General features: G+C 41.9%; 1 protein-coding gene across 1 annotated transcript in view; it reads right to left on the reverse strand.

The window, feature by feature from the left end:
- The window catches only part of drp2 (dystrophin related protein 2), a 411043-nt gene that overhangs the window by 167810 nt on the left and 215285 nt on the right, over positions 1-27948 (reverse strand). Inside the window, exon 4 of the mRNA XM_061930041.2 lies at positions 332-488. Within this exon, the coding sequence (XP_061786025.2) occupies positions 332-488 (157 nt within the window). The remainder of the gene's footprint in view (positions 1-331; positions 489-27948) is intronic.

The raw sequence follows: 27948 nt of genomic DNA on the forward strand, positions 1-27948 counted from the left end.
TATTGACTATAAATCTACCACACTACATACCAATGACACCCTAAGAATACACCCCTCTGTATTGACTATAAATCTACCACACTACATACCAATGACACCCTGAGAATACACCTCTCTGTATTGACTATAAATCTACCACACTACATACCAATGACACCCTGAGAATACACCTCTCTTTATTGACTATAAATCTACAACACTACATACCAATGACACCCTAACAGTACACCCCTCTGTATTGACTATACATCTACTACACTACATACCAATCCTCAGCTGGAGACGTAGAATAATGTGCATCATTTGAAAAAGGTATGAAGTTGTTGGTTACCTGGTGGAAGTCCCGCTGGTGCTGCACAGCCCCCACGTCGCCACCTATGGGCAGCTGCTGGGACAGTTCTTCGTCCTTAGCTGTCAGCCATTGGATGAGCTCCTGCAGGGACAACTGCAGCTTCCCGCTGGTATCGGAGATGGCCTCCAGACACACCCTGCAGGCACATGCAACAGTCCGTCATTGATTCCACTTCCGAAGTACATGTCAAACTACTTCCTTAACGTAAACGGCCGCCATAACCACAACACCAGGGGGAGCTCCACTGACCACGTTAAACCCAGATTCCCATCTAACAAAGGTCTTAACTCATTCTCTTTCTGTCACGTTCAAACACTGAGGACATCTATTAAACAAGACAAAAGGCAAGGAATCAAACAGAGACAGAATTCAATTTGGACTCAATATTGAGGAGAGACATGGCCACTGCACTCTCTGTACAGTCCTGCACCACGCTCTGACGAAGAAGGTTTTCGTCTCCTCATTTATTCAGATGTTCAATGTTCACGCACCAACACATGTCACAGCAGGAATGGGAAGTATGTAAAACAGTCATTGTTTTCGGTCTCATTGAAGTCCAAGAAGAGGATTTCTCGGGCTTGGGCTCTTCCTGGATCCAGCTGGGGCAGGTGTTGGAGGACAACCCCTCCCGTCTCCTGACCACAGGGAAGTCCCTGTGGTCAGGGACAGCATTTATCCTGATTTCATTCACCTATTACTGTGTAATGAAACCCATTGCGTCAGATATCATTTATCCTGATTTCATTCACCTATTACTGTGTAATGAAACCCACTGTGTCTGATATCATTTATCCTGATTTCATTCACCTATTACTGTGTAATGAAACCCACTGTGTCTGATATCATTTATCCTGATTTCATTCACCTATTACTGTGTAACGAAACCCATTGTGTCTGATATCATTTATCCGGATTTCAAGTCTAAGACTTGGATTGGTCACATCTAGTCTTAGACTTAGATTGGTCTTATCTAGTCCTAGACTTAGATTGGTCACATCTAGTCTAAGACTTGGATTGGTCACATCGAGTCTTAGACTTAGATTGGTCACATCGAGTCTTAGACTTAGATTGGTCACATCTAGTCTTAGACTTTGATTGATCAAATCTAGTCTTAGACTTAGATTGGTCACATCTAGTCTCAGACTGGTAAGATCTAGTCTGAGACATAGCTTGGTCACATCTAGTCTTAGACTCAGATTGGAGAGCTAGCTTCCGCAGCTAGTGGGTCCATGACCATGGCTTCTGTTTTGTTTGATCAACCATTTTACTGCCGTGTTGCAGGCATCGTTTGGAAACAATAAAGGTACGTAAATAAACATGTATAAAACATTTGTGTGTAAATAATGCATTTCACAACATATATATTTGCGACTTATAGTCCGGTGCGGCTAATATATGGAAAGTACTTTTTTCTTCTAAAAATGTGTGGGTGCAGCTTGTTGTAGACCTTCACACTCAATCTAATTGGCCATTTCTTTGGCTTATGGTCCAGCTCATCTCAAAAAGGTTGTACAAAGAGTTTCTGCATAATGCTGCTGACCAACTACTCCGCTCGTGTGAAGGAAGAGAACTTTCTGTGTGTCAAGAGGGCAGCGGGTCGTAAATAGCGTTGACCTCGGTTACCAAACAGTTGGAAGAGAGTTTGTGAAATACTTCAGAGAGAGTTCGTTTAACACTTCAAAGAGAGTTCCTCTGGAAGTTGAGCAGATCCTGCCATCTGTCCGTGTTGAAATCACAGTGGCGTTTCACGAGCCTGTCTTCCTCTTGTTAGGCCTCGAAAGGCAGCATTCATAATACAACGTTTCTTTTGTGATAACTTACAAACAATTATTCCAACACTTTCTATGCCACATCAATGTGGAATGCACTCCCAACAGGTGGAAAAGAAAAGGGCATCTCTATCCTCCTTCAAAAGCGCACTAAAAGAACACCTTCAGGCAACTTCGACCCTTGACACCCTCCCTTCCACATCCTACCTCCCCGGATTGTAAATAACCAAATGTAAATAATCAAATGTATATACTTGTTCTTATGCTATCTGAACTCACTATGTCCACTACTTGCTGTGCATATCCTACCAAGTCACACCTACACTGTTTCAATGTCCATTTCACTGATGATGCAATTGTTGATGACTGAAGTGCTGATATCAACAAAACCTACCCCAACCCCCCCGCCACCCCTCCACACCCCGGATTGTAAATAATGTAAATAATTCAATGTATATACTCTGATGATGAACTTGTGTGATGACTGTATTATGATGATAGTATATATTGTGGACCCCGACTTAAACAAGTGGAAAAACTTATCGGGGTGTTACCATTTAGTGGTCAATTGTACGGAATATGTACTGTACTGTGCAATCTACTAATAAAAGTCTCAATCAATCAATCTGCTCTTCATTCATGTGCTATGTGAACATTTCAAACTCCAAGGATTTCGGATTGAATGTCGGGAATTTGGTTCTTGTCTTTTGTCAAGCAGAATGCTGAGAACCACAGTGTCTGATATCATCCATCCATCGCCCGTACCACATGTCCTCAGTCGGGTCTTGGGTAGGCTGGAGGCTATCCCTGGACTGGTGCTCTCCAGCCAATGGCAGTCTGATATCATTTATCCTGATTTCATTCACCTATTACTGTGTAATGAAACCCACTGTGTCTGATATCATTTATCCTGATTTAATTCGCCTATTACTGTGTAATGAAACCCATTGTGTCTGATATCATTTATCCTGATTTCATTCGCCTATTACTGTGTAATGAAACCCACTGTGTTTGATATCATTTATCCTGATTTAATTCACCTATTACTGTGTAATGAAACCCATTGCGTCTGATATCATTTATCCTGATTTCATTCACCTATTACTGTGTAATGAAACCCACTGTGTCTGATATCATTTATCCTGATTTAATTAGCCTATTACTGTGTAATGAAACCCATGGTGTCTGATATCATTTATCCTGATTTCATTCACCTATTACTGTGTAACGAAACCCATTGTGTCTGATATCATTTATCCGGATTTAATTAACCTATTACCGTGTAATGAAACCCAGTATCTGATATAATTTATCCTGATTTCATTCACCTATTACTGTGTAATGAAACCCACTGTGTCTGATATCATTTATCCTGATTTAATTCACCTATTACTGTGTAATGAAACCCATTGTGTCTGATATCATTTATCCTGATTTAGTTCGCCTATTACTGTGTAATGAAACCCATTGTGTCTGATATCATTTATCCTGATTTCATTCACCTATTACTGTGTAACGAAACCCATTGTGTCTGATATCATTTATCTTTATTTCATTCACCTATTACTGTGTAACGAAACCCATTGTGTCTGATATCATTTATCCTGATTTCATTCACCTACTACTGTGTAATGAAACCCATTGTGTCTGATATCATTTATCCTGATTTCATTCACCTATTACTGTGTAATGAAACCCACTGTGTCTGATATCATTTATCCTGATTTCATTCGCCTATTACTGTGTAACGAAAGCCATTGTGTCTGATATCATTTATCCTGATTTCATTCACCTATTACTGTGTAACGAAATCCATTGTGTCTGATATCATTTATCCTGATTTCATTCACCTATTACTGTGTAACGAAACCCATTGTGTCTGATATCATTTATCCTGATTTCATTCACCTATTACTGTGTAACGAAACCCATTGTGTCTGATATCATTTATCTTTATTTCATTCACCTATTACTGTGTAACGAAACCCATTGTGTCTGATATCATTTATCCCGATTTCATTCACCTATTACTGTGTAATGAAACCCATTGTGTCTGATATCATTTATCCTGATTTCATTCACCTATTACTGTGTAATGAAACCCACTGTGTCTGATATCATTTATCCTGATTTAATTCGCCTATTACTGTGTAATGAAACCGATTGTGTCTGATATCATTTATCCTGATTTCATTTGCCTATTACTGTGTAATGAAACCCACTGTGTCTGATATCATTTATCCTGATTTAATTCGCCTATTACCGTGTAATGAAACCCAGTGTCTGATATAATTTATCCTGATTTCATTCACCTATTGCCGTGTAATGAAACCCAGTGTCTGATATCATTGAACAAGAATTCTTTCAGTTATTATTTATGAAAACCATTATGACTGATATTCATCCATCCATCCATTTTCTACCACTTGTCCCTCTCGGGGTAGTGGGGGTGCTGGAGCCTATCCCAGCTGAATTATTCTTTAATGAAAACCATAGTTTCAGATATCATTTATCCAGAATGTGTTCAGTTATTATTTTAATGGAAGCCATCCTTTCTAACATAACTTATTTTGAATTCATTCACTTATCATTCTTTAATGAAAGCTGCTGTGTCTGATATCATTCATCCAGAATGAGTTCAGTTATTATTTACTGAAAACCATTTTTCTGAATGAATTCACTTAATATTATTTAATGAAAACAATTGTTCTGATATAATTCACCTGGAATTCCTTCATCGTGAACATCATTTGGTCTGACGTAGTTTATCCAGAATGTGTTCAGTTAATATATAAAGAATAACATGGTTTGTTCAATAAGTTGTTATATAATTCATTAATGAAAACTATCATAACTGATATCATTTATCCTGAAGTCATTCAACTATTATTGTGTATTTCATATTTCTGTGTCCGATATCATTTCAGTCATTAAAATATAATGACTGTTTTATATGACTGATCCTGAATTAATTCAGTTCTAATATTAAAAAACATCTGATATAATTTATCCTAAATTAAATTCACTATTTGTACTTGAATAAAAATCACAATGTCTGGTATCATTTGTCTTGAATTCATTGATGTGTTATTATTTACCAAAATCAGGGGTCATAGTATGAATTGTTTTCTACTTTTAAAACTTCCTTGTGGTCTTCATAACATGTCAAGTTAATCTTAAGTCAACATGTTCCTGATGTCTATGAAGGTTCTCATTCACCAGGTCTTGGTAGTCTCAATCATCACAACTGGACTCTTTGGTTGGTCTTAGGAGACTTAGATTGGTCGCATCTAGTCTTAGACTTAGACTGGTCACATCTAGTCTAAGACTTAGATTGGTCTTATCTAGTCCTAGACTTAGATTGGTCACATCTAGTCTTAGACTTAGATTGGTCACATCTAGTCTAAGACTTGGATTGGTCACAACTAGTCCTAGACTTAGATTGGTCACATCTAGTCCTAGTTAGGGATTGGTCACATCTAGTCTAAGACTTAGATGGGTCTTATCTAGTCCTAGACTTAGATTGGTCACATCTAGTCTTAGACTTAGATTGGTCACATCTAGTCTAAGACTTGGATTGGTCACATCTAGTCCTAGACTTAGATTGGTCACATCTAGTCCTAGACTTAGATTGGTAACATCTAGTCTTAGACTTAGATTGGTCACATCTAGTCCAAGCCTTGGATTGGTCACATCTAGTCTTAGACTTAGATTGGTCTTATCTAGTCCTAGACTTAGATTGGTCACATCTAGTCTAAGACTTGGATTGGTCACATCTAGTCTTAGACTTAGATTGGTTTTATCTAGTCCTAGACTTAGATTGGTCACATCTAGTCTAAGACTTGGATTGGTCACATCTAGTCTTAGACTTAGATAGGTCACATCTAGTCTTAGACTTAGATTGGTCACATCTAGTCTTAGACTTAGATTGGTCACATCTAGTCTAAGACTTGGATTGGTCACATCGAGTCTTACACTTAGATTGGTCTTATCTAGTCCTAGACTTAGATTGGTCACATCTAGTCTAAGACTTGGATTGGTCACATCGAGTCTTACACTTAGATTGGTCGCATCTAGTCTTAGACTTAGACTGGTCACATCTAGTCTAAGACTTAGATTGGTCACATCTAGTCTAAGACTTGGATTGGTCACATCTAGTCTTAGACTTAGATTGGTCACATCTAGTCTTAGACTTAGATTGGTCACATCTAGTCTTAGACTTATATTGGTCACATCTAGTCTAAGACTTGGATTGGTCACATCTAGTCTTAGACTTAGATTGGTCACATCTAGTCTTAGACTTAGATTGGTCACATCTAGTCTTAGACTTAGATTGGTCACATCTAGTCTTAGACTTATATTGGTCACATCTAGTCTAAGACTTGGATTGGTCACATCTAGTCTTAGACTTAGATTGGTCACATGTAGTCTTAGACTTAGATTGGTCACATCTAGTCTAAGACTTGGATTGGTCACATCTAGTCCTAGACTTAGATTGGTCACATCTAGTCTTAGACTTAGATTGGTCACATCTAGTCTAAGACTTGGATTGGTCACATCTAGTCTTAGACTTAGATAGGTCACATCTAGTCTTAGACTTAGATTGGTCACATCTAGTCTTAGACTTATATTGGTCACATCTAGTCTAAGACTTGGATTGGTCACATCTAGTCTTAGACTTAGATTGGTCTTATCTAGTCCTAGACTTAGATTGGTCACCACTAGTCTTAGACTTAGATTGGTCACATCTAGTCTAAGACTTGGATTGGTCACATCTAGTCTTAGACTTAGATTGGTTTTATCTAGTCCTAGACCTAGATTGGTCACATCTAGTCTAAGACTTGGATTGGTCACATCTAGTCTTAGACTTAGATAGGTCACATCTAGTCTTAGACTTAGATTGGTCACATCTAGTCTTAGACTTATATTGGTCACATCTAGTCTAAGACTTGGATTGGTCACATCTAGTCCTAGACTTATATTGGTCACATCTAGTCTTAGACTTAGATTGGTCACATCTAGTCTAAGACTTGGATTGGTCACATCTAGTCTTAGACTTAGATTGGTTTTAACTAGTCCTAGACCTAGATTGGTCACATCTAGTCTAAGACTTGGATTGGTCACATCTAGTCTTAGACTTAGATAGGTCACATCTAGTCTTAGACTTAGATTGGTCACATCTAGTCTTAGACTTATATTGGTCACATCTAGTCTAAGACTTGGATTGGTCACATCTAGTCCTAGACTTATATTGGTCACATCTAGTCTTAGACTTATATTGGTCACATCTAGTCTAAGACTTGGATTGGTCACATCTAGTCTAAGACTTAGATTGGTCACATCTAGTCTAAGACTTGGATTGGTCACATCTAGTCTTAGACTTAGATTGGTCACATCTAGTCTTAGACTTATATTGGTCACATCTAGTCTAAGACTTGGATTGGTCACATCTAGTCCTAGACTTAGATTGGTCACATCTAGTCTTAGACTTAGATTGGTCACATCTAGTCTTAGACTTAGATTGGTCACATCTAGTCTTAGACTTAGATTGGTCACATTTAGTCTTAGACTTATATTGGTCACATCTAGTCTAAGACTTGGATTGGTCACATCTAGTCTTAGACTTAGATTGGTCTTATCTAGTCCTAGACTTAGATTGGTCACATCTAGTCTAAGACTTGGATTGGTCACATCTAGTCTTAGACTTAGATAGGTCACATCTAGTCTTAGACTTGGATTGGTCACATCTAGTCTTAGACTTAGATTGGTCTTATCTAGTCCTAGACTTAGATTGGTCACATCTAGTCTAAGACTTGGATTGGTCACATCTAGTCTTAGACTTAGATAGGTCACATCTAGTCTTAGACTTAGATTGGTCACATCTAGTCTTAGATTGGTCACATCTAGTCTAAGACTTGGATTGGTCAAATCTAGTCTTAGACTTAGATTGGTCTTATCTAGTCCTAGACTTAGGTTGGTCACATCTAGTCTAAGACTTGGATTGGTCACATCCAGTCTTAGACTTAGATAGGTCACATCTAGTCTTAGACTTAGATTGGTCACATCTAGTCTTAGACTTATATTGGTCACATCTAGTCTAAGACTTGGATTGGTCACATCTAGTCTTAGACTTAGATTGGTCTTATCTAGTCTTAGACTTAGATTGGTCACATCTAGTCTAAGACTTGGATTGGTCACATCGAGTCTTAGACTTAGATTGGTCACATCTAGTCTTAGACTTAGATTGTCACATCTAGTCTTAGACTTTGATTGATCAAATCTAGTCTTAGACTTAGATCGGTCACATCTAGTCTCAGACTGGTAAGATCTAGTCTGAGACATAGCTTTGTCACATCTAGTCTTAGACTCAGATTGGAGAGCTAGCTTCCGCAGCTAGTGGGTCCATGACCATGGCTTCTGTTTTGTTTGATCAACCATTTTACTGCCGTGTTGCAGGCATCGTTTGGAAACAATAAAGGTACGTAAATAAACATGTATAAAACATTTGTGTGTAAATAATGCATTTCACAACATTGTCTACAGTAAGACAGGTCATCCATCAAAAGATGACAGCCGACCTCCCCCAAGTACACACTAGATAATATCCAGTATGCCATCCTCCACCAAGTACACACTAGATAATATCCAGTATGCCATCCTCCACCAAGTACACACTAGATAATATCCAGTATGCCAACCTCCACCAAGTACACACTAGATAATATCCAGTATGCCAACCTCCACCAAGTACACACTAGATAATATCCAGTATGCCAACCTCCACCAAGTACACACTAGATAATATCCAGTATGCCATCCTCCACCAAGTACACACTAGATAATATCCAGTATGCCATCCTCCACCAAGTACACACTAGATAATATCCAGTATGCCATCCTCCACCAAGTACACACTAGATAATATCCAGTATGCCATCCTCCACCAAGTACACACTAGATAATATCCAGTATGCCATCCTCCACCAAGTACACACTAGATAATATCCAGTATGCCAACCTCCACCAAGTACACACTAGATAATATCCAGTATGCCATCCTCCACCAAGTACACACTAGATAATATCCAGTATGCCATCCTCCACCAAGTACACACTAGATAATATCCAGTATGCCATCCTCCACCAAGTACACACTAGATAATATCCAGTATGCCATCCTCCACCAAGTACACACTAGATAATATCCAGTATGCCATCCTCCACCAAGTACACACTAATAAAGTACACACTAGATAATATCCAGTATGCCATCCTCCACCAAGTACACACTAGATAATATCCAGTATGCCATCCTCCACCAAATACACACTAGATAATATCCAGTATGCCAACCTCCACCAAGTACACACTAGATAATATCCAGTATGCCATCCTCCACCAAGTACACACTAGATAATATCCAGTATGCCAACCTCCACCAAGTACACACTAGATAATATCCAGTATGCCATCCTCCACCAAGTACACACTAGATAATATCCAGTATGCCATCCTCCACCAAGTACATACTAGATAATATCCAGTATGCCAACCTCCACCAAGTACACACTAGATAATATCCAGTATGCCATCCTCCCCCAAGTACACACTAATAAAGTACACACTAGATAATATCCAGTATGCCATCCTCCACCAAGTACACACTAGATAATATCCAGTATGCCAACCTCCACCAAGTACACACTAGATAATATCCAGTATGCCATCCTCCACCAAGTACACACTAGATAATATCCAGTATGCCAACCTCCCCCAAGTACACACTAATAAAGTACACACTAGATAATATCCAGTATGCCAACCTCCCCCAAGTACACACTAATAAATAGGAGATATTTCTTAAACAAGTTTGCCTTGTTCCAAACAATTGTTTAGCGAGTAAGCAACGACAAACGAGGCTTGTTTTGTCCAAACGCTGGAATGAGTCTCAATACAGTCAATGAGGCGCATGATTGTGGCTTTCCTGGACGTGGTCTTCATCACTAAAGGAACAATCTTTTTTTGAGTGGTCAGCTTGAAGCGTCCCTCTGTCTCTGACTCCCTCCTGGTCATGTGACATGATCATGCTTCCTGCTTTCTATGACCCGCCCTATCCAGCCTCTGATTGACCAGTCCGTAATGTTTCGCCCTAACCTTAGCCAATCGTTTAAACTCCTTCTATTTGTTTTTAAATGTCTAAACAACCTCGCTCCAACATATCTCTCCGACCTCCTTCAGCCTTACTGCCGCCCAGATCCCTAAGATCAGCCGATCAGCTGCTACTGACGGTCCCTGACACAAGGCTGAAGCTTAGAGGTGACAGAGCTTTCGCCGCTGCTGCTCCCAAGCTCTGGAACGACTGACCTCTGAGTGTTAGACAGGCCTCCTCTCTTCCTCTTTTTAAATCTCTCTTAAAAACATACTTTTATTCCATCCATCCATCCATCCATCCATCTTCTTCCGCTTATCCGAGGTCGGGTCGCGGGGGCAGCAGCCTAAGCAGGGAAGCCCAGACTTCCCTCTCCCCAGCCACTTCGTCCAGCTCTTCCTGTGGGACCCAGAGGCGTTCCCAGGCCAGCCGGGAGACATAGTCTTCCCAACGTGTCCTGGGTCTTCCCCGCGGCCTCCTACCGGTCGGACGTGCCCTAAACACCTCCCTAGGGAGGCGTTCGGGTGGCATCCTGACCAGATGCCCGAACCACCTCATCTGGCTCCTCTCGATGTGGAGGAGCAGCGGCTTTACTTTGAGCTCCACCCGGATGGCAGAGCTTCTCACCCTATCTCTAAGGTAGAGCCCCGCCACCCGGCGGAGGAAACTCATTTCGGCCGCTTGTACCCGTGATCTTGTCCTTTCGGTCATAACCCAAAGCTCATGACCATAGGTGAGGATGGGAACGTAGATCGACCGGTAAATTGAGAGCTTTGCCTTCCAGCTCAGCTCCTTCTTTACCACAACGGATCGATACAGCGTCCGCATTACTGAAGACGCCGCACCGATCCGCCTGTCGATCTCACGATCCACTCTTCCCTCACTCGTGAACAAGACTCCGAGGTACTTGAACTCCTCCACTTGGGGCAAGATCTCCTCCCCAACCCGGAGATGGCACTCCACCCTTTTCCGGGCAAGAACCATGGACTCGGACTTGGAGGTGCTGATTCTCATCCCAGTCGCTTCACACTCGGCTGCGAACCGATCCAGTGAGAGCTGAAGATCCTGGCCAGATGAAGCCATTAGGACCACATCATCTGCAAAAAGCAGAGACCTAATCCTGCAGCCACCAAACCAGATCCCCTCAACGCCTTGACTGCGCCTAGAAATTCTGTCCATAAAAGTTATGAACAGAATGGGTGACAAAGGGCAGCCTTGGCGGAGTCCAACCCTCACTGGAAACGTGTCCGACTTACTACCGGCAATGCGGACCAAGCTCTGGCACTGATCATACAGGGAGCGGACTGCCACAATCAGACAGTCCGATACCCCATACTCTCTGAGCACTCCCCACAGGACTTCCCGAGGGACACGGTCGAATGCCTTCTCCAAGTCCACAAAACACATGTAGACTGGTTGGGCAAACTCCCATGCACCCTCAAGGACCCTGCCCAGAGTATAGAGCTGGTCCACAGTTCCACGACCAGGACGAAAACCACACTGTTCCTCCTGAATCCGAGGTTCGACTATCCGGCGTAGCCTCCTCTCCAGTACACCTGAATAGACCTTACCGGGAAGGCTGAGGAGTGTGATCCCACGATAGTTAGTTCGTGATCGTGACTCATCATTCATAAACCGACCAAATGATGTCCACCAACAATCATCATGGATTATCTTCCATTTGTCCTCCATTTTCCTTCTTTGGAGCTTGATGCTTCGATGTAAGCTATCTGGTTGCACGGGTCTAGAAATAGCTACGCATCAGGAATGGCTACATGTTCATAAGGTAGCGACGCTGCTGGGAAATGTAGTGAAGCTACTAAGGCTGAAACGACGCGTCGTGTGTAACTGTTGTTTAGTAAGGAAGTGTTGATATTCTTTGCTTAGTTTGATAAATGTTGGAGCAGTTTGCTTCATCAGGAGGGTGAAGTCGCTCAACTTAAAGTGTTGGATTTAACTGTGTTGGATCATTGGCTGCTGGTGAGGGCATAGAAAAAGGGGCATTTTTCTACCAGTAGACGGCGTTTAAGATTGAGTGTTTCACTGCTAATTTAATAATATATTTATACTGAATATGGATTTTAAATATGTATCTAAATAGGTGGTTAATTGGTTAGGTATTTATGTATTTGCATATTGGGTTTTCTGCTGCATTTATCTATTGTGTTTCTGGGTTTAAATGTATTTTATATGTATCTTGGTGCATTTATGTTGAGACAATTTATTTAAAATCTGTTTTAACTTAAAGGGAAAAGATGTGTCCATATTCTTGCACTTGTTTAATGGTTAAGAGTTTGATAGCCTAATTAATAATTGTAAATTATGGGATTGATAATTGATTGATTTTTTTACAGCATGTTAATCTTGTGGTGTTTTGTCCTTAAAGGTTTTTCACCTACTAAAGAAGCTAAAGGCTACTAAAGAAGCTAAAGGCTACTAAAAACAGCTAATGACAGCTAAAGAAACTAAAGTCTACTAAAGTCTACTAACACTGCTAAAGACTGCTAAAAAGACTAAAAAAGAAAAAAGAAGCTGTTGCAAACTAAAGGAAAATAAAAGGAAAAAGTAACTACGGTCTGGTCTTTTGAGTGAAATCCAGAAGCCACATTCAGCATTGGTACATCCCTTCAAGTGTGGGATAAGCACAGCGAAAAAAGCAAAACACTTGACAGTTGTTGTATGCACACTGTGTCGAGTGGAAATGGCCTATCATAGCAGCACAACGGCTATGAACGAACATTTGAAAAGAAAACACCCGACAGCGTTCTTGCCATGACCATCAACTAGTCAATCGTCCGCGTGAGTATACGTTGTCATCATTACACAAAAACATGAATGTGTCATTGTTGTGTTATTAAGCAAAATAAGCAGTAATTTTACTTTTGTTGAAATGTTTACACTGTTACAGAATATTTCGTTTTGCACTTTTTTGTATTGGATGTTTATCTTTATTTTTGTACATTTTAAAGCAAAATAATCAATACTTTTACTTTAGAAATGCTTATACTATTGCAGAATATTAAGATTTGCACTGGATGTTTACTTTTATATTTCCACATTAAAAAGCAAATAAGCTACTTTTAATTTTGTTAAATGTTAAAAGTTTTAAATGTTTACATTGTTACAGAATATTTTGTCATGTTGTTGTCAATGTTGACTGAGTGGCCATACTTTTTTTTTTTGTAAATAAGTCATGCCTTTTGAAAAAACTGGCCTAAATTTATTTTTTCATCTTCATTTTAAATAGAAAAAATAATCGGTAAAAGGAAAAATAATCTATAGATTAATCGAAAAAAATAATCTATAGATTAACCGATTAATCGAAAAAAATAATCTATAGATTAATCGATAGAAAAATAATCGTTAGCTGCAGCCTTACCGCCAAACACTGGCAGGTTCATCAAAGAATGAGATCAGCATCAGATGGTCCTGAATGTCTCCTGGCCTGCTGAGAGTCATTTTACTGGCTGCTTTAACAAGACAATGTTGTTCACTTACTGCAGCGTCTCTGGACATCTGCTGATTTTATATCCCATAATTCCTCCCCCCGCTGAGCTCCTTTTCAACGGCCGCTAGCTCCGAGGGACATATATCTATTTAAAGGGGCAAATCATTTTGTAGCGGCGAGAAGAAAAGCTAACTTAGAGTGTTTTATAGCGGTGATGTGTTGTTGCAGCAGCACTCTAAACACGCTCAGCCTTGATTGGAATGAGCAAGAGGTGGAGGTGTAAATCATTCCACGCAACAAAAGGTTGAGACGTGGCTTTACCTCGCAGGCTAATCCAATCAGGAGTGCACACTTGAACTTGGATCTTCAAGGGAAAGGTAAAGAAAATCAACAACATTTGGCAAATGTTGACTAAGAGTTCATTTTGTTCCACTGGAAAGACAAAAACTTGAAGTTCAAATGTTGCACGGTACGAACAATTCCCAGCTTGATTGTGTACTTATTAATTTGTCTAAATGTAGGTGTGTCAAAGTCACTTCAGCTCAGGTGCAGCATGGAGGAACATCTAAGCATGATAAGTTCAAATTAAAGACAACTTCAGGTTGTTTTCTTTCTTTAAAATAGATCAAATCATCAAGCACTTAATACTATCTTACCTTTATTTGTGGTTATTTATACTTGCTGAATAAAAGATGTGATAAAGTTCATCGGTCAAACAAGTGGAAATGAGTTTTAAAATGTTCCCATTAGTGTTAGTTTTTTAATCTTTCAGAAAATGTTATTAATAATAATACTAAATTAAAGCTGCAAGCAGCGTTGGTCGGGCCCGCGTATTTGGCAGGTGCTAGTCCTAAGTGTCCCAATACTTTTGTCCAGTTTTAGTAGTAAGTGTCCCAATACTTGTGTCAAGTTGTAGTCCTAAGTGTCCCAATACTTTTTTTCCAGTGGTAGTCCTAAGTGTCCCAATACTTTTTTCCAGTGGTAGTCCGAAGTGTCCCAATACTTTTGTCAAGTTGTAGTCCTAAGTGTCCCAATACTTTTGTCCAGTGTAGGTGTCCCAATACTTTTGTCAAGTTTTAGTCCTAAGTGTCCCAATACTTTTGTCAAGTTGTAGTCCTAAGTGTCCCAATACTTCTGTCCAGAGTAGGTGTCCCAATACTTTTGTCCAGTTTTATTCCTAAGTGTCTCAATACTTATGTCCAATTTTCGTCCTAAGTGTCCCAATACTTTTGTCAAGTTGTAGTCCGAAGTGTCCCAATACGTTTGTCCAGTGGTAGTCCGAAGTGTCCCAATACTTTTGTCAAGTTGTAGTCCTAAGTGTCCCAATCTGTTTGTCAAATTTTAGTCCTAAGTGTCCCAAAACTTTTGTGCAGTTTTAGTCCAAAGTGTCCCAATACTTTTGTCAAGTTGTAGTCCTAAGTGTCCCAATACTTCTGTCCAGAGTAGGTGTCCCAATACTTTTGTCCAGTTTTATTCCTAAGTGTCTCAATACTTATGTCTAATTTTCGTCCTAAGTGTCCCAATACTTTTGTCAAGTTGTAGTCCGAAGTGTCCCAATACGTTTGTCCAGTGGTAGTCCGAAGTGTCCCAATACTTTTGTCAAGTTGTAGTCCTAAGTGTCCCAATCTGTTTGTCAAATTTTAGTCCTAAGTGTCCCAAAACTTTTGTCCAGTTTTAGTCCAAAGTGTCCCAATACTTTTGTCAAGTTGTAGTCCTAAGTGTCCCAATACTTTTGTCAAGTTGTAGTCCGAAGTGTCCCAATACGTTTGTCCAGTGGTAGTCCGAAGTGTCCCAATACTTTTGTCAAGTTGTAGTCCGAAGTGTCCCAATACGTTTGTCCAGTGGTAGTCCGAAGTGTCCCAATACTTATGTCAAGTTTTAGTCCTAAGTGTCCCAATCCGTTTGTCAAATTTTAGTCCTAAGTGTCCCAAAACTTTTGTCCAGTTTTAGTCCAAAGTGTCCCAATACTTTTGTCCAGTTTTAGTCGTAAGTGTCCCAATAATTTTGTCAAGTTTTAGTCCCAAGTGGCCCAATACTTTTGTCAAGTTTTAGTCGTAAGTGTTCCAATACTTTTGTCCAGTTTTAGTCCCAAGTGGCCCAATACTTTTGTCAAGTTTTAGTCCCAAGTGGCCCAATACTTTTGTCCAGTTTTCGTCCTAAGTGTCCCAATACTTTTGTTCAGTGGTATTCCTAAGTGTCCCAATATTTTTGTCCAGTGTAGGTGTCCCAATACTTTTTTCCAGTGGTAGTCCTAAGTGTCCCAATACTTTTGTCCAGTGTAGGTGTCCCAATACTTTTGTCAAGTTTTAGTCCAAAGTGTCCCAATACTTTTGTCAAGTTGTAGTCCTAAGTGTCCCAATACTTCTGTCCAGAGTAGGTGTCCCAATACTTTTGTCCAGTTTTATTCCTAAGTGTCTCAATACTTATGTCCAATTTTCGTCCTAAGTGTCCCAATACTTTTGTCAAGTTGTAGTCCGAAGTGTCCCAATACGTTTGTCCAGTGGTAGTCCGAAGTGTCCCAATACTTATGTCAAGTTTTAGTCCTAAGGGTCCCAATCTGTTTGTCAAATTTTAGTCCTAAGTGTCCCAAAACTTTTGTCCAGTTTTAGTCCTAAGTGTCCCAATACTTTTGTCAAGTTGTAGTCCTAAGTGTCCCAATACTTCTGTCCAGAGTAGGTGTCCCAATACTTTTGTCCAGTTTTATTCCTAAGTGTCTCAATACTTATGTCCAATTTTCGTCCTAAGTGTCCCAATACTTTTGTCAAGTTGTAGTCCGAAGTGTCCCAATACGTTTGTCCAGTGGTAGTCCGAAGTGTCCCAATACTTTTGTCAAGTTGTAGTCCGAAGTGTCCCAATACGTTTGTCCAGTGGTAGTCCGAAGTGTCCCAATACTTATGTCAAGTTTTAGTCCTAAGTGTCCCAATCCGTTTGTCAAATTTTAGTCCTAAGTGTCCCAAAACTTTTGTCCAGTTTTAGTCCAAAGTGTCCCAATACTTTTGTCCAGTTTTAGTCGTAAGTGTCCCAATAATTTTGTCAAGTTTTAGTCCCAAGTGGCCCAATACTTTTGTCAAGTTTTAGTCGTAAGTGTTCCAATACTTTTGTCCAGTTTTAGTCCCAAGTGGCCCAATACTTTTGTCAAGTTTTAGTCCCAAGTGGCCCAATACTTTTGTCCAGTTTTCGTCCTAAGTGTCCCAATACTTTTGTTCAGTGGTATTCCTAAGTGTCCCAATATTTTTGTCCAGTGTAGGTGTCCCAATACTTTTTTCCAGTGGTAGTCCTAAGTGTCCCAATACTTTTGTCAAGTTGTAGTCCGAAGTGTCCCAATACTTTTGTCCAGTGTAGGTGTCCCAATACTTTTGTCAAGTATTAGTCCTAAGTGTCCCAATACTTTTGTCAAGTTGTAGTCCTAAGTGTCCCAATACTTTTGTCCAGTTTTAGTCGTAAGTGTCCTAATAATTTTGTCAAGTTTTAGTCCCAAGTGGCCCAATACTTTTGTCAAGTTTTAGTCGTAAGTGTTCCAATACTTTTGTCCAGTTTTAGTCCCAAGTGGCCCAATACTTTTGTCCAGTTTTCGTCCTAAGTGTCCCAATACTTTTGTTCAGTGGTATTCCTAAGTGTCCCAATATTTTTTTTCCAGTGTAAGTGTCCCAATACTTTTGTTCAGTTTTGTCATTTTTTTCTTCCGAGGAGCAGTTTTTTCTCCGTTTTATTCAAAAATTGCTCTAGAGCGCAATTTTTAAATTTGGGGTTAGGTTTTTTCATTAGATAGCAATTTTTGCCAGTCCTGATGTGTGTGTTCAGTTTGGTGAGTTTTGAAGCGTGTTAAGGGGGTCAAATTACAGCTCAAAGAGGCAAAAGTGACTGTTTTTAGTACTTTTTTTGTCTTGAAGGGGGAATTGCCAACTTCCTGTTGATTTTTGCCCGAGGAAATTAATGAATAAAAAGTAGGTCTAAGTGAGACCTACATAGAGGTTTTTGTTTCATGTCTTTACGACATTTGTACTGGGAGTTAGAGGTAGTTTTTGTTTTAGGGGGCGCTAGAGCGCAATTTTGAGTTTTGGGGTTTGATTTCTTTTTACCAAAGAGTTTTGTTCGCGTTTATTGATGTGTGCGTCAAATTTGGTGAGTTTTGAAGCATGTTAAGGGGGTCAAATTACAGCGCAAAGCTGCGGAATAATAATAATAATAAAGAAAGAATAAAATCTTACAAATTCAATAGGTCCTTATGTCCCATTGCATAAGGACTCCCTTTGGGAGTCCTTATGCAATGGGCCATGCGGGCCCTAAAAACAACAACACTACAGTTAAAAGATACAAACTACTTACAACATTAACATTAAAAAAAACACAAAATAGGTATAACACATGAAATGATTCAGTAAAAACTATTTAAAAACACATTAAAAACAAGCCCAGTAGAAGCAGTTTCTCCATCCTTTAAAATGGCCTGAAAATATAAAAGGTATATTATGGATGGATTTATAGTCCTGACGCTGCTGGATTATGGAGTGGAGGCCAAAACAATAAAGTTTCTAGCAAATTCCAAGCTGTCAAGCTCAGACTGTGGATGGCAGGACATGTATCAGCCTCCATTGTATCGTGGTGCGTTCACTGACACTCTGGAAACACCGACTCTAAGATGCAACTTGATTTGGCTCTTTAGCGTTTATTAGGGCCCGCATGGCCCATTGTATAAGGACTCCCAAAGGGAGTCCTTATGCAATGGGACATAAGGACCTATTGAATTTGTAAGGTTTTATTATTCTTTATTATTCTTTGACCCACTTAACATGCTTCAAAACTCACCATATTTGACCCACACATCAGGACCTGCGAAAATTGCCCTTTTTTTAAAAAAAACGAACCACAAAACTCAAAATTGCGCTCTAGCGCCCCCTACGAAAAAAACAAACTAGACTGCCTGTAACTCCCACTAGGAAGGTCGGAGAGACATGAAACAAAAACCTTTATGTAGGTCTGACTTAGACCTAGATTTCATAATAGTATATTCTCGGGCAAAAATCAACAGGAAGTTGGCAATTCCCCCTTCAAGACCAAAAAGTACTAAAAACAGTCACTTTTGCCTCTTTGAGCTGTAATTTGACCCCCTTAACATGCTTCAAAACTCACCGAACTGAACGCACACATCAGGACTGGCAAAAATTGCGATTTAATAAAAAACCTAACCCCAAATCTCACAATTGCGCTCTAGCGCAATTTTTGAATAAAACGCTGAAAAAACTGCTCCTCGGAAGAAAAAAATGACAAAACTGCCTGTAACTCCCACTGGGAAGGTCGGAGAGACATGAAACAAAAACCTCTATGTAGGTCTCACTTAGACCTACATTTCATAGATTGACAACCCCCAGCAAAAATCAACAGGTAGTTTGCTATTCCCCCTTCAAAACAAATTTTTTGTAAAAACCGGTCACCTTCCTTCAAAAACTATCTCCTCTTTCGGCTTCAAACTAACACAGGAGATAGATTAAACCCTTGTGTATAAAAGTACAGAACAGCGTTTTTCTAACTGCTCCGGTTTTGATTTTATGACCCTTCAAAGAACCGCTGCGCTGATGCTGCTGCGCTGCTGTTTTTTTAAGATGGCTGCTTAAAAGCAGGAAGCACCAGCGTGCCCACACAATGCAGACAAGGTAGGTACACTAGACAAAAGTATTGGGACACTTATGACTACCACCGGACAAAAGTATTGGGACACTTATGACAACCACCGGACAAAAGTATTGGGACACTTAGGACTACCACTGGAAAAAAGTATTGGGACACCTACACTGGACAAATGTATTGGGACACTTAGGACTACAACTTGACAAAAGTATTGGGACACGTACTACTAAAACTGGACAAAAGTATTGGGACACGTAGGACTAGCACCTGCCAAATACGCGGGCCCGACCAACGCTGCTTGCAGCTTTAATTTTACTTTGGATTTGAATGGTATTCAATCATTACATCTAACCTACGTACCTTGTCACAAAGATGATTATTTCTTTACTTTAATCAAATATATTACATAAATGGCTGCCGAAAATACATTTGCGTTCAATGATGTTGTTCGAAAATAGACAAAAAAATGTCAACCTAAAGTGTCAATAACATTTAAGTGCAAATGAAAATACAGCTTAATCGCTTTAGTCATCATTTTTGCGCTTAAGACACTTTTCAATGACTGAAGGTTCCAGACTTCTTCTGTTTGTTGGAGATTGTCATTACTGCCACAAGTGGTGGAAAAGTGTATTACATCTGAGTACGGCCCTGGCCCTATGGTCAAGAAACACTGGCATACCTATATGGAAATACACTTCAACCATCCATTTTCTACTGCTTGTCCCTTTTGGGGTCGCGGGCCAACCAACCAAAATCCTTCTGCATGTTGCAAGAAGTGAGATGAAAGAAAAGAGTCACACTCTGCTTACTTATTCCAGTCTCAGCCAACAATGGTCAGAATAGTTTGTTGTGGTCATGATGCTCACTAATCATCTTGCCACGACACACCACATGTTTGATATCGCTATGTAATAAAAGATCCCGGACCTTTTCATTTCCGGGATTAGTGGCGTGCGGAGGATGTGGCACAGATAAGCCTGCAGGCCGACATCATCACAGCTCATCACTGCAGTGTGAGCCTTCACCTCCAAGTATGAAACCTTTGCACACAGTCTTCTCAGAGTCTTCACCTCCAAGTATGAAACACAGTCTTCTCAGAGTCTTCACTTCCAAGTATGAAACCTTTGCACGCAGTCTTCTCAGAGCCTTCACCTCCAAGTATGAAACACAGTCTTCTCAGAGTCTTCATCTCCAAGTATGAAACCTTTGCATGCAGTCTTCTCAGTCTTCACCTCCAAATATGAAACCTTTGCACGCAGTCTTCTCAGAGTCTTCACCTCCACGTATGAAACCTTTGCACGCAGTCTTCTCAGAGTCTTCACCTCCAAGTATGAAACCTTTGCACGCAGTCTTCTCAGAGTCTTCACCTCCAAGTATGAAACCTTTGCACGCAGTCTTCTCAGAGCCTTCACCTCCAAGTATGAAACACAGTCTTCTCAGAGTCTTCACCTCCAAGTATGAAACCTTTGCATGCAGTCTTCTCAGTCTTCACCTCCAAATATGAAACCTTTGCACGCAGTCTTCTCAGAGTCTTCACCTCCAAGTATGAAACCTTTGCACGCAGTCTTCTCAGAGTCTTCACCTCCAAGTATGAAACCTTTGCACGCAGTCTTCTCAGAGCCTTCACCTCCAAGTATGAAACACAGTCTTCTCAGAGTCTTCACCTCCAAGTATGAAACCTTTGCACGCAGTCTTCTCAGAGTCTTCACCTCCACGTATGAAACCTTTGCATGCAGTCTTCTCAGAGCCTTCACCTCCAATATGAAACCTTTGCACGAAGTCTTCTCAGAGTCTTCACCTCCAAGTATGAAACCTTTGCACGCAGTCTTCTCAGAGCCTTGCATGCCAATTAGCGCCGCCCGTCTTGACAGTTAGCAAGCAGCGCAAAGAGCGTTGTCAAACGGTAATCCAACTCCCCAATCGCTCGGCCAGATTACAGGCAAGAGCTTAGTGTTCACTTCCATGATTCATTCTGGCAAAAAGATCCGTGCTCGGTTGCCTCGGGGGCCAAAAGAGGCTTTGAGCTCCGCCCCCTTCCCTTCCCCGTCCACTTTTCTCCACCTCGCCCGCACTCAACCGCTGACACGCTGCAGCAAATGTCAGGAGGTGTCATGATCCGTGGTTTGGATCATGTTTTTGTTATCTTCTGTTAGTTTTAGACTGCAATAGTTCCTGTTTTTGTGCACCCTTGTTTGTTTTAGTTACCATGGCGACTTATGATTTGCCTCTGGTGTTCGAGACGCGCACCTGTTTCTAATCTAGAGACATTATTTAAGCCTGCCTTTGCCTGTCACTCGTCCTGGCGTCATTGTTTGCCTCATGCCTTGCCACGTGAGTCGTGTATGTTCAATGTTAAATCAACGTCACAACCTGACATTGATTAAAGGTCATCAAAAAGTATGTTTCAACGTTTGTGTTGTAGAATATTTGGTTTGAAAAATGACCAAATTTCAATGTTAAATCAACGTCACAACCGGACATTGATTAACCGTTGTCAAAAAGTATGTTGTTTCAACGTTTGATTTGCCACACCTCAGGACATCATTCTACAAGTTCTCAACGTTGTTTCAATGTCTTGTGCCTGCTGGGTTATGAGTATGTGTGCACAGTAGAGATGCGCGGATAGGCAATTATTTCATCCGCAACCGCATCAGAAAGTCGTCAACCATCCGCCATCCACCCGATGTAACATTTGATCAGAACCGCACCCGCCCGCACCCGCCCGTTGTTATACATCTAATATAGACGATGCAAGGCATTAGTGAGGTTATAAAGCTTTTGCCTGTTAAAGAAAGGAGACTGATCCAATGCAGCACAGACATTCGCGTGCCACGCTGTCACGACCCAGACGCACACCAGTGCGCAATCATATGGGAGCCGCGCTGAGCGCACATCCAAGCGCGTCTCGCTGCCGGCGACGGCCGGGTATGGGCCCGACGCTCCAGCGCCATCCATTTTCAGGGCTAGTTGATTCGGCAGGTGGGTTGTTACACACTCCTTAGCGGGTTCCGACTTCCATGGCCACCGTCCTGCTGTCTATATCAACCAGGGTGAGCCCCACCCCTTTCGTGAGCGCACTGCGCGCGGACTGGCCCCTGTTACGCGCCCCCGGCAACAGGGGTGGCGGGCAGGTAAGCTGCGCGGGCCGAGCGCGCAGAGTGACCCCTGTTACGAGCCCCCGGCCACGGGGGTGGCGGGCAGGTAAGCTGCTTACCTGCTGCGCGTGACGCCGGCCGCGGCGAAGGCGGACGAGGCGGGGTGTCGGTGCGGTGGGCGCGGTGGTGACCCTGGACGTGCGTCGGGCCCTTCTCGCGGATCGCCTCAGCTACGGCTCCCGGTGGGGCGCTCTCGGGGGAAGGGGCCTCGGTCCCGGACCCCGGCGAGGCGTCCCTTCTCCGCTCCGTAAAAGTGTCCATCTCTTTTTTTTTTTTTCTTCTGTTGTGGCATATGCAGCAGGTGCCTGCTCGTTTTTCGTATGTGGGTAACAACATTTAACTATGTATATATATTTCCCAATTGGTTTAACTGCCACCCGCCTGAATCTATTTAAAATCTAATTTTTTTTTATTTCAACCGCCCGACCCGACCCGCGGATAAAATCTAATTTTTTTTAATTTCATCCGCCCGATCCGCGGATAATCCGCGGACTCCGCGGTTGTGCCCGCAAACCGCGCATCTCTAGTGCACAGGTATGTCTTCTTAGTACGTGTGCACAGGTATGTCACATCTGGGGGTTGAGACATGGGCGTGTTATTGACGTGTTATGTTTTGTCGGAGTTTGGTGTTTCCTTGGTTGTTGATTTAGTTCTGTGTCTGCACCCGGCTTTGCTTTCATTGTTGCCATGGGTGCTGATTGTTGCCACCTGCCTCTGATTGGTGGTTGGGACGCTCACCTGCAACCCGGTCGCTAATCAGAGCGCTATTTGGTCCCTGCCTCTCGCCACACACTACCTGTTTTGTTTGCTACACACTAAAAGTTATTCTTACTTCCTTTGTTGAACTTTTCTATAGCTTTACCGTAGCTAGCGGCGCCATCTTGTATTTTGGCTTTATATGTGGAAATAAATCATTGCTGCTTCCGGACGTCCATCCGCATCTCGGGGAAACGACCATGCGACCCAGACCTGACACCTTTGTTGGACCGGCTGGCTATGATCGTGTTTGCAAGAGCACCAAGGTCGCAAAACAGAGACACGCTGCAGGCTTACACACACACACACACACACACACACACACACACACACACACACACACACACACACACACACACACACACACACACACACACACACACACAATGCTTGACCCCACATGGTACGATGGAACACGGAGCAGTCTGGAGTTGTATGTCATATTATGTACACGTGCTTTGATATCCAGTTTTTTCTCACCCAGACGGGACCTCCACCAAATAGGAGCCCGGTCTGAGATCGACTTTTTTTCCCCCACACATCCTCCCCTAGTGTCTACCTTTTTCCCACCTTTTACGGGGTGTCGTAAGTGGCGACTGTTCCTGTTCTGTCATTTATGTACAAAGTTTGTCAAATCTTGAAGGACTTTGTGCTAAAAATGAAATGTTGTACTTGTGCTCTGACAACAAACCATACCATACCATACCATTTCAGTTCATGAACCGGCCTTTTAAGACTGCTGGGGCAAAGGGAGAGCACGGATATTTTCAGTTGACCGCCGCGTCACATCCAAAACGGATCCCTGCATTTTATTCTTCTTCTTGTTTTGAAAATAAAAACGTATACAAGAGTAAAAGCAACTCATTCATAGACAATTTAGAGTGAAAAGCCAATTTTATTTCCACTCTCATACAAAACATTCTAACTTGGATTGTTTCCCTGGCGTCGAGACTCTCCCGAAGGACAGTGCGGCGAAGACACAACAAACTCACCTCTTGTCTCTCATGGACACACACCTGTTGTTGTTGACTTTGGACTAGCAACCGCACAAACATCAAGGCCACGGAACAGAGACACACTACGGGCTTACACACACACATGCAACCACAAAAATATAGGCCACACATACACACCCCACCCCCTCCAACCCAACGCCCTCAAATCCCATAGGGGTGATGAATGGATGGTCAGTGCCTGAGAGCTGCGGCCGACCTTCATGACCTCGCACTCCCTTCCTTCTGTTGCTAGATATCTGGAGATGTCTGTTGTAATATGTATATGTGCTTTGCTATGGAAGTTTTTTCCCACTCCAGACTGGGCCCCCTTAGGAGCCCAGTCTAGATTGTAATTTTTTACTCATCCTTCCCCAGTGTTTTACCTTTTTCCCATCTTTTATGGGGCGCCTTGTGGCGACCCATCAGCGTTCCTGTTCTGTAACCCTGTACACTGTTTCTTTGTCTCATCTTGAACGGGTGAATGAACACTTAGTGTCTAACAATCTCTGTGAACCTTTTCAATCCGGTTTCAGGGCAAATCACTCTACGGAGACAGCCCTCGCAAAAATGACTAATGATCTACTGCTAACCATGGATTCTGATGAGTCATCTATGGGGCGGCATGGCGAAGTGGGTAGAGCAACCGTGCCAGAAACCTGAGGGTTGCAGGTTCGCTCCCCGCCTCTTACCATCCAAAAATCGCTGCCGTTGTGTCCTTGGGCGGGACACTTCACCCTTTGCCCCCGGTGCCACTCACACCGGTGAATTGAATGATGAATGATAGGTGGTGGTCGGAGGGGCCGTTGGCGCAATTTGCAGCCACGCTTCCGTCAGTCTACCCCAGGGCAGCTGTGGCTATGAAAGTAGCTTACCACCACCAGGTGTGAATGATTGATGGGTTCTACATGTAAAGGGACTTTGGGTACTTAGAAAAGCGCTATATAAATCCCAGTTATTATTATTATTATGTTACTGCTTCTTGATCTTAGCGCTGCTTTCGATACCGTCGATCGTAACATTTTATTAGAGCGTATCAAAACACGTATTGGTATGTCAGACTTAGCTTTGTCGTGGTTTAACTCTTATCTTACTGACAGGATGCAATGCGTCTCCCATAATAATGTGACCTCGGACTATGTTAAGGTAACGTGCGGAGTTCCTCAGGGTTCGGTTCTTGGCCCTGCACTCTTTAGCATTTACATGTTGCCGCTAGGCGACATCATACGCAAATACGGTGTTAGCTTTCATTGTTATGCTGATGACAGCCAACTCTACATGCCCCTAAAGCTGACCAACACGCCGGATTGTAGTCAGCTGGAGGCGTGTCTTAATGAAATTAAACAATGGATGTCCGCTAACTTCTTGCAACTCAACGCCAAGAAAACGGAAATGCTGATTATCGGTCCTGCTAAACACCGACATTTATTTAATAATACCACCTTAACATTTGACAACCAAACAATTACACAAGGCGAATCAGTAAAGAATCTGGGTATTATCTTCCACCCAACTCTCTCCTTTGAGTCACACATTAAGAGTGTTACTAAAACGGCCTTCTTTCATCTCCGTAATATCGCTAAAATTTGTTCTATTTTATCCACTAGCGACGCTGAGATCATTATTCATGCGTTCGTTACGTCTCGTCTCGACTACTGTAACGTATTATTTTCGGGTCTCCCTATGTCTAGCATTAAAAGATTACAGTTGGTACAAAATGCAGCTGCTAGACTTTTGACAAGAACAAGAAAGTTTGATCATATTACGCCTATACTGGCTCACCTGCACTGGCTTCCTGTGCACTTAAGATGTGACTTTAAGGTTTTACTACTTACGTATAAAATACTACACGGTCTAGCTCCGTCCTATCTTGCCGATTGTATTGTACCATATGTCCCGGCAAGAAATCTGCGTTCAAAGAACTCCGGCTTATTAGTGATTCCCAGAGCCCAAAAAAAGTCTGCGGGCTATAGAGCGTTTTCTATTGGGGCTCCAGTACTATGGAATGCCCTCCCGGTAACAATTAGAGATGCTACCTCAGTAGAAGCATTTAAGTCCCATCTTAAAACTCATTTGTATACTCTAGCCTTTAAATAGCCCCCCTGTTAGACCAGTTGATCTGCCGTTTCTTTTCTTTTCTCCTCTGCTCCCCTATTCCTTGTGGAGGGGGGGGGGGGGGGGGCACAGGTCCGATGGCCATGGATGAAGTGCTGGCTGTCCAGAGTCGGGACCCGGGGTGGACCGCTCGCCTGTGCATCGGCTGGGAACATCTCTGCGCTGCTGACCCGTCTCCGCTCGGGATGGTGTCCTGCTGGCCCCACTGTGGACTGGACTCTTACTATTATGTTGGATCCACTATGGACTGGACTCTCACTATTATGTTAGATCCACTATGGACTGGACTCTTACTATTATGTTGGATCCACTATGGACTGGACTCTCACTATTATGTTAGATCCACTATGGACTGGACTCTTACTATTATGTTAGATCCACTATGGACTGGACTCTTACTATTATGTTGGATCCACTATGGACTGGACTCTCATTATTATGTTAGCTCCACTATGGACTGGACTCTCACACTATTATGTTAGATCCACTATGGACTGGACTCTTACTATTATGTTGGATCCACTATGGACTGGACTCTTACTATTATGTTAGATCCACTATGGACTGGACTCTCACTATTATGTTAGATCCACTATGGACTGGACTCTTACTATTATGTTGGATCCACTATGGACTGGACTCTTACTATTATGTTAGATCCACTATGGACTGGACTCTTACTATTATGTTAGATCCACTATGGACTGGACTCTTACTATTATGTTGGATCCACTATGGACTGGACTCTCACTATCATGTTAGATCCACTATGGACTGGACTCTTACTATTATGTTGGATCCACTATGGACTGGACTCTTACTATTATGTTAGATCCACTATGGACTGGACTCTTACTATTATGTTGGATCCACTATGGACTGGACTCTCACTATTATGTTAGATCCACTATGCACTGGACTCTTACTATTATGTTGGATCCACTATGGACTGGACTCTTACTATTATGTTAGATCCACTATGGACTGGACTCTTACTATTATGTTGGATCCACTATGGACTGGACTCTCACTATTATGTTGGATCCACTATGGACTGGACTCTTACTATTATGTTGGATCCACTATGGACTGGACTCTCATTATTATGTTAGATCCACTATGGACTGGACTCTTACTATTATGTTGGATCCACTATGGACTGGACTCTCACAATATTATGTCAGACCCACTCGACATCCATTGCTTTCGGTCTCCCCTAGAGGGGGGGGGGGGTTACCCACATATGCGGTCCTCTCCAAGGTTTCTCATAGTCATTCACATCGACGTCCCACTGGGGTGAGTTTTTCCTTGCCCTTATGTGGTATTTGAACCGAGGATGTTGTTGTGGCTTGTGCAGCCCTTTGAGACACTTGTGATTTAGGGCTATATAAATAAACATTGATTGCATTGATTGATGGTTTGTGCTGAAAACAAAGTGTTGTTGTACTTGTGCAATGACAATAAAGATCTATCTATCTATCTAACTCATTCAAAGAAGGAGCGAGTCAGCGATGCAAGCCCACTTCAGCCTCTCAGCGGATGTTTTATTGACAGCCGTCGCTACACCGGCCTTTAATTAGGGCCCCT

Source organism: Nerophis lumbriciformis, linkage group LG36, assembly GCF_033978685.3.
Source record: "Nerophis lumbriciformis linkage group LG36, RoL_Nlum_v2.1, whole genome shotgun sequence".
Classification (NCBI taxonomy): Eukaryota; Metazoa; Chordata; class Actinopteri; order Syngnathiformes; family Syngnathidae; genus Nerophis; species Nerophis lumbriciformis.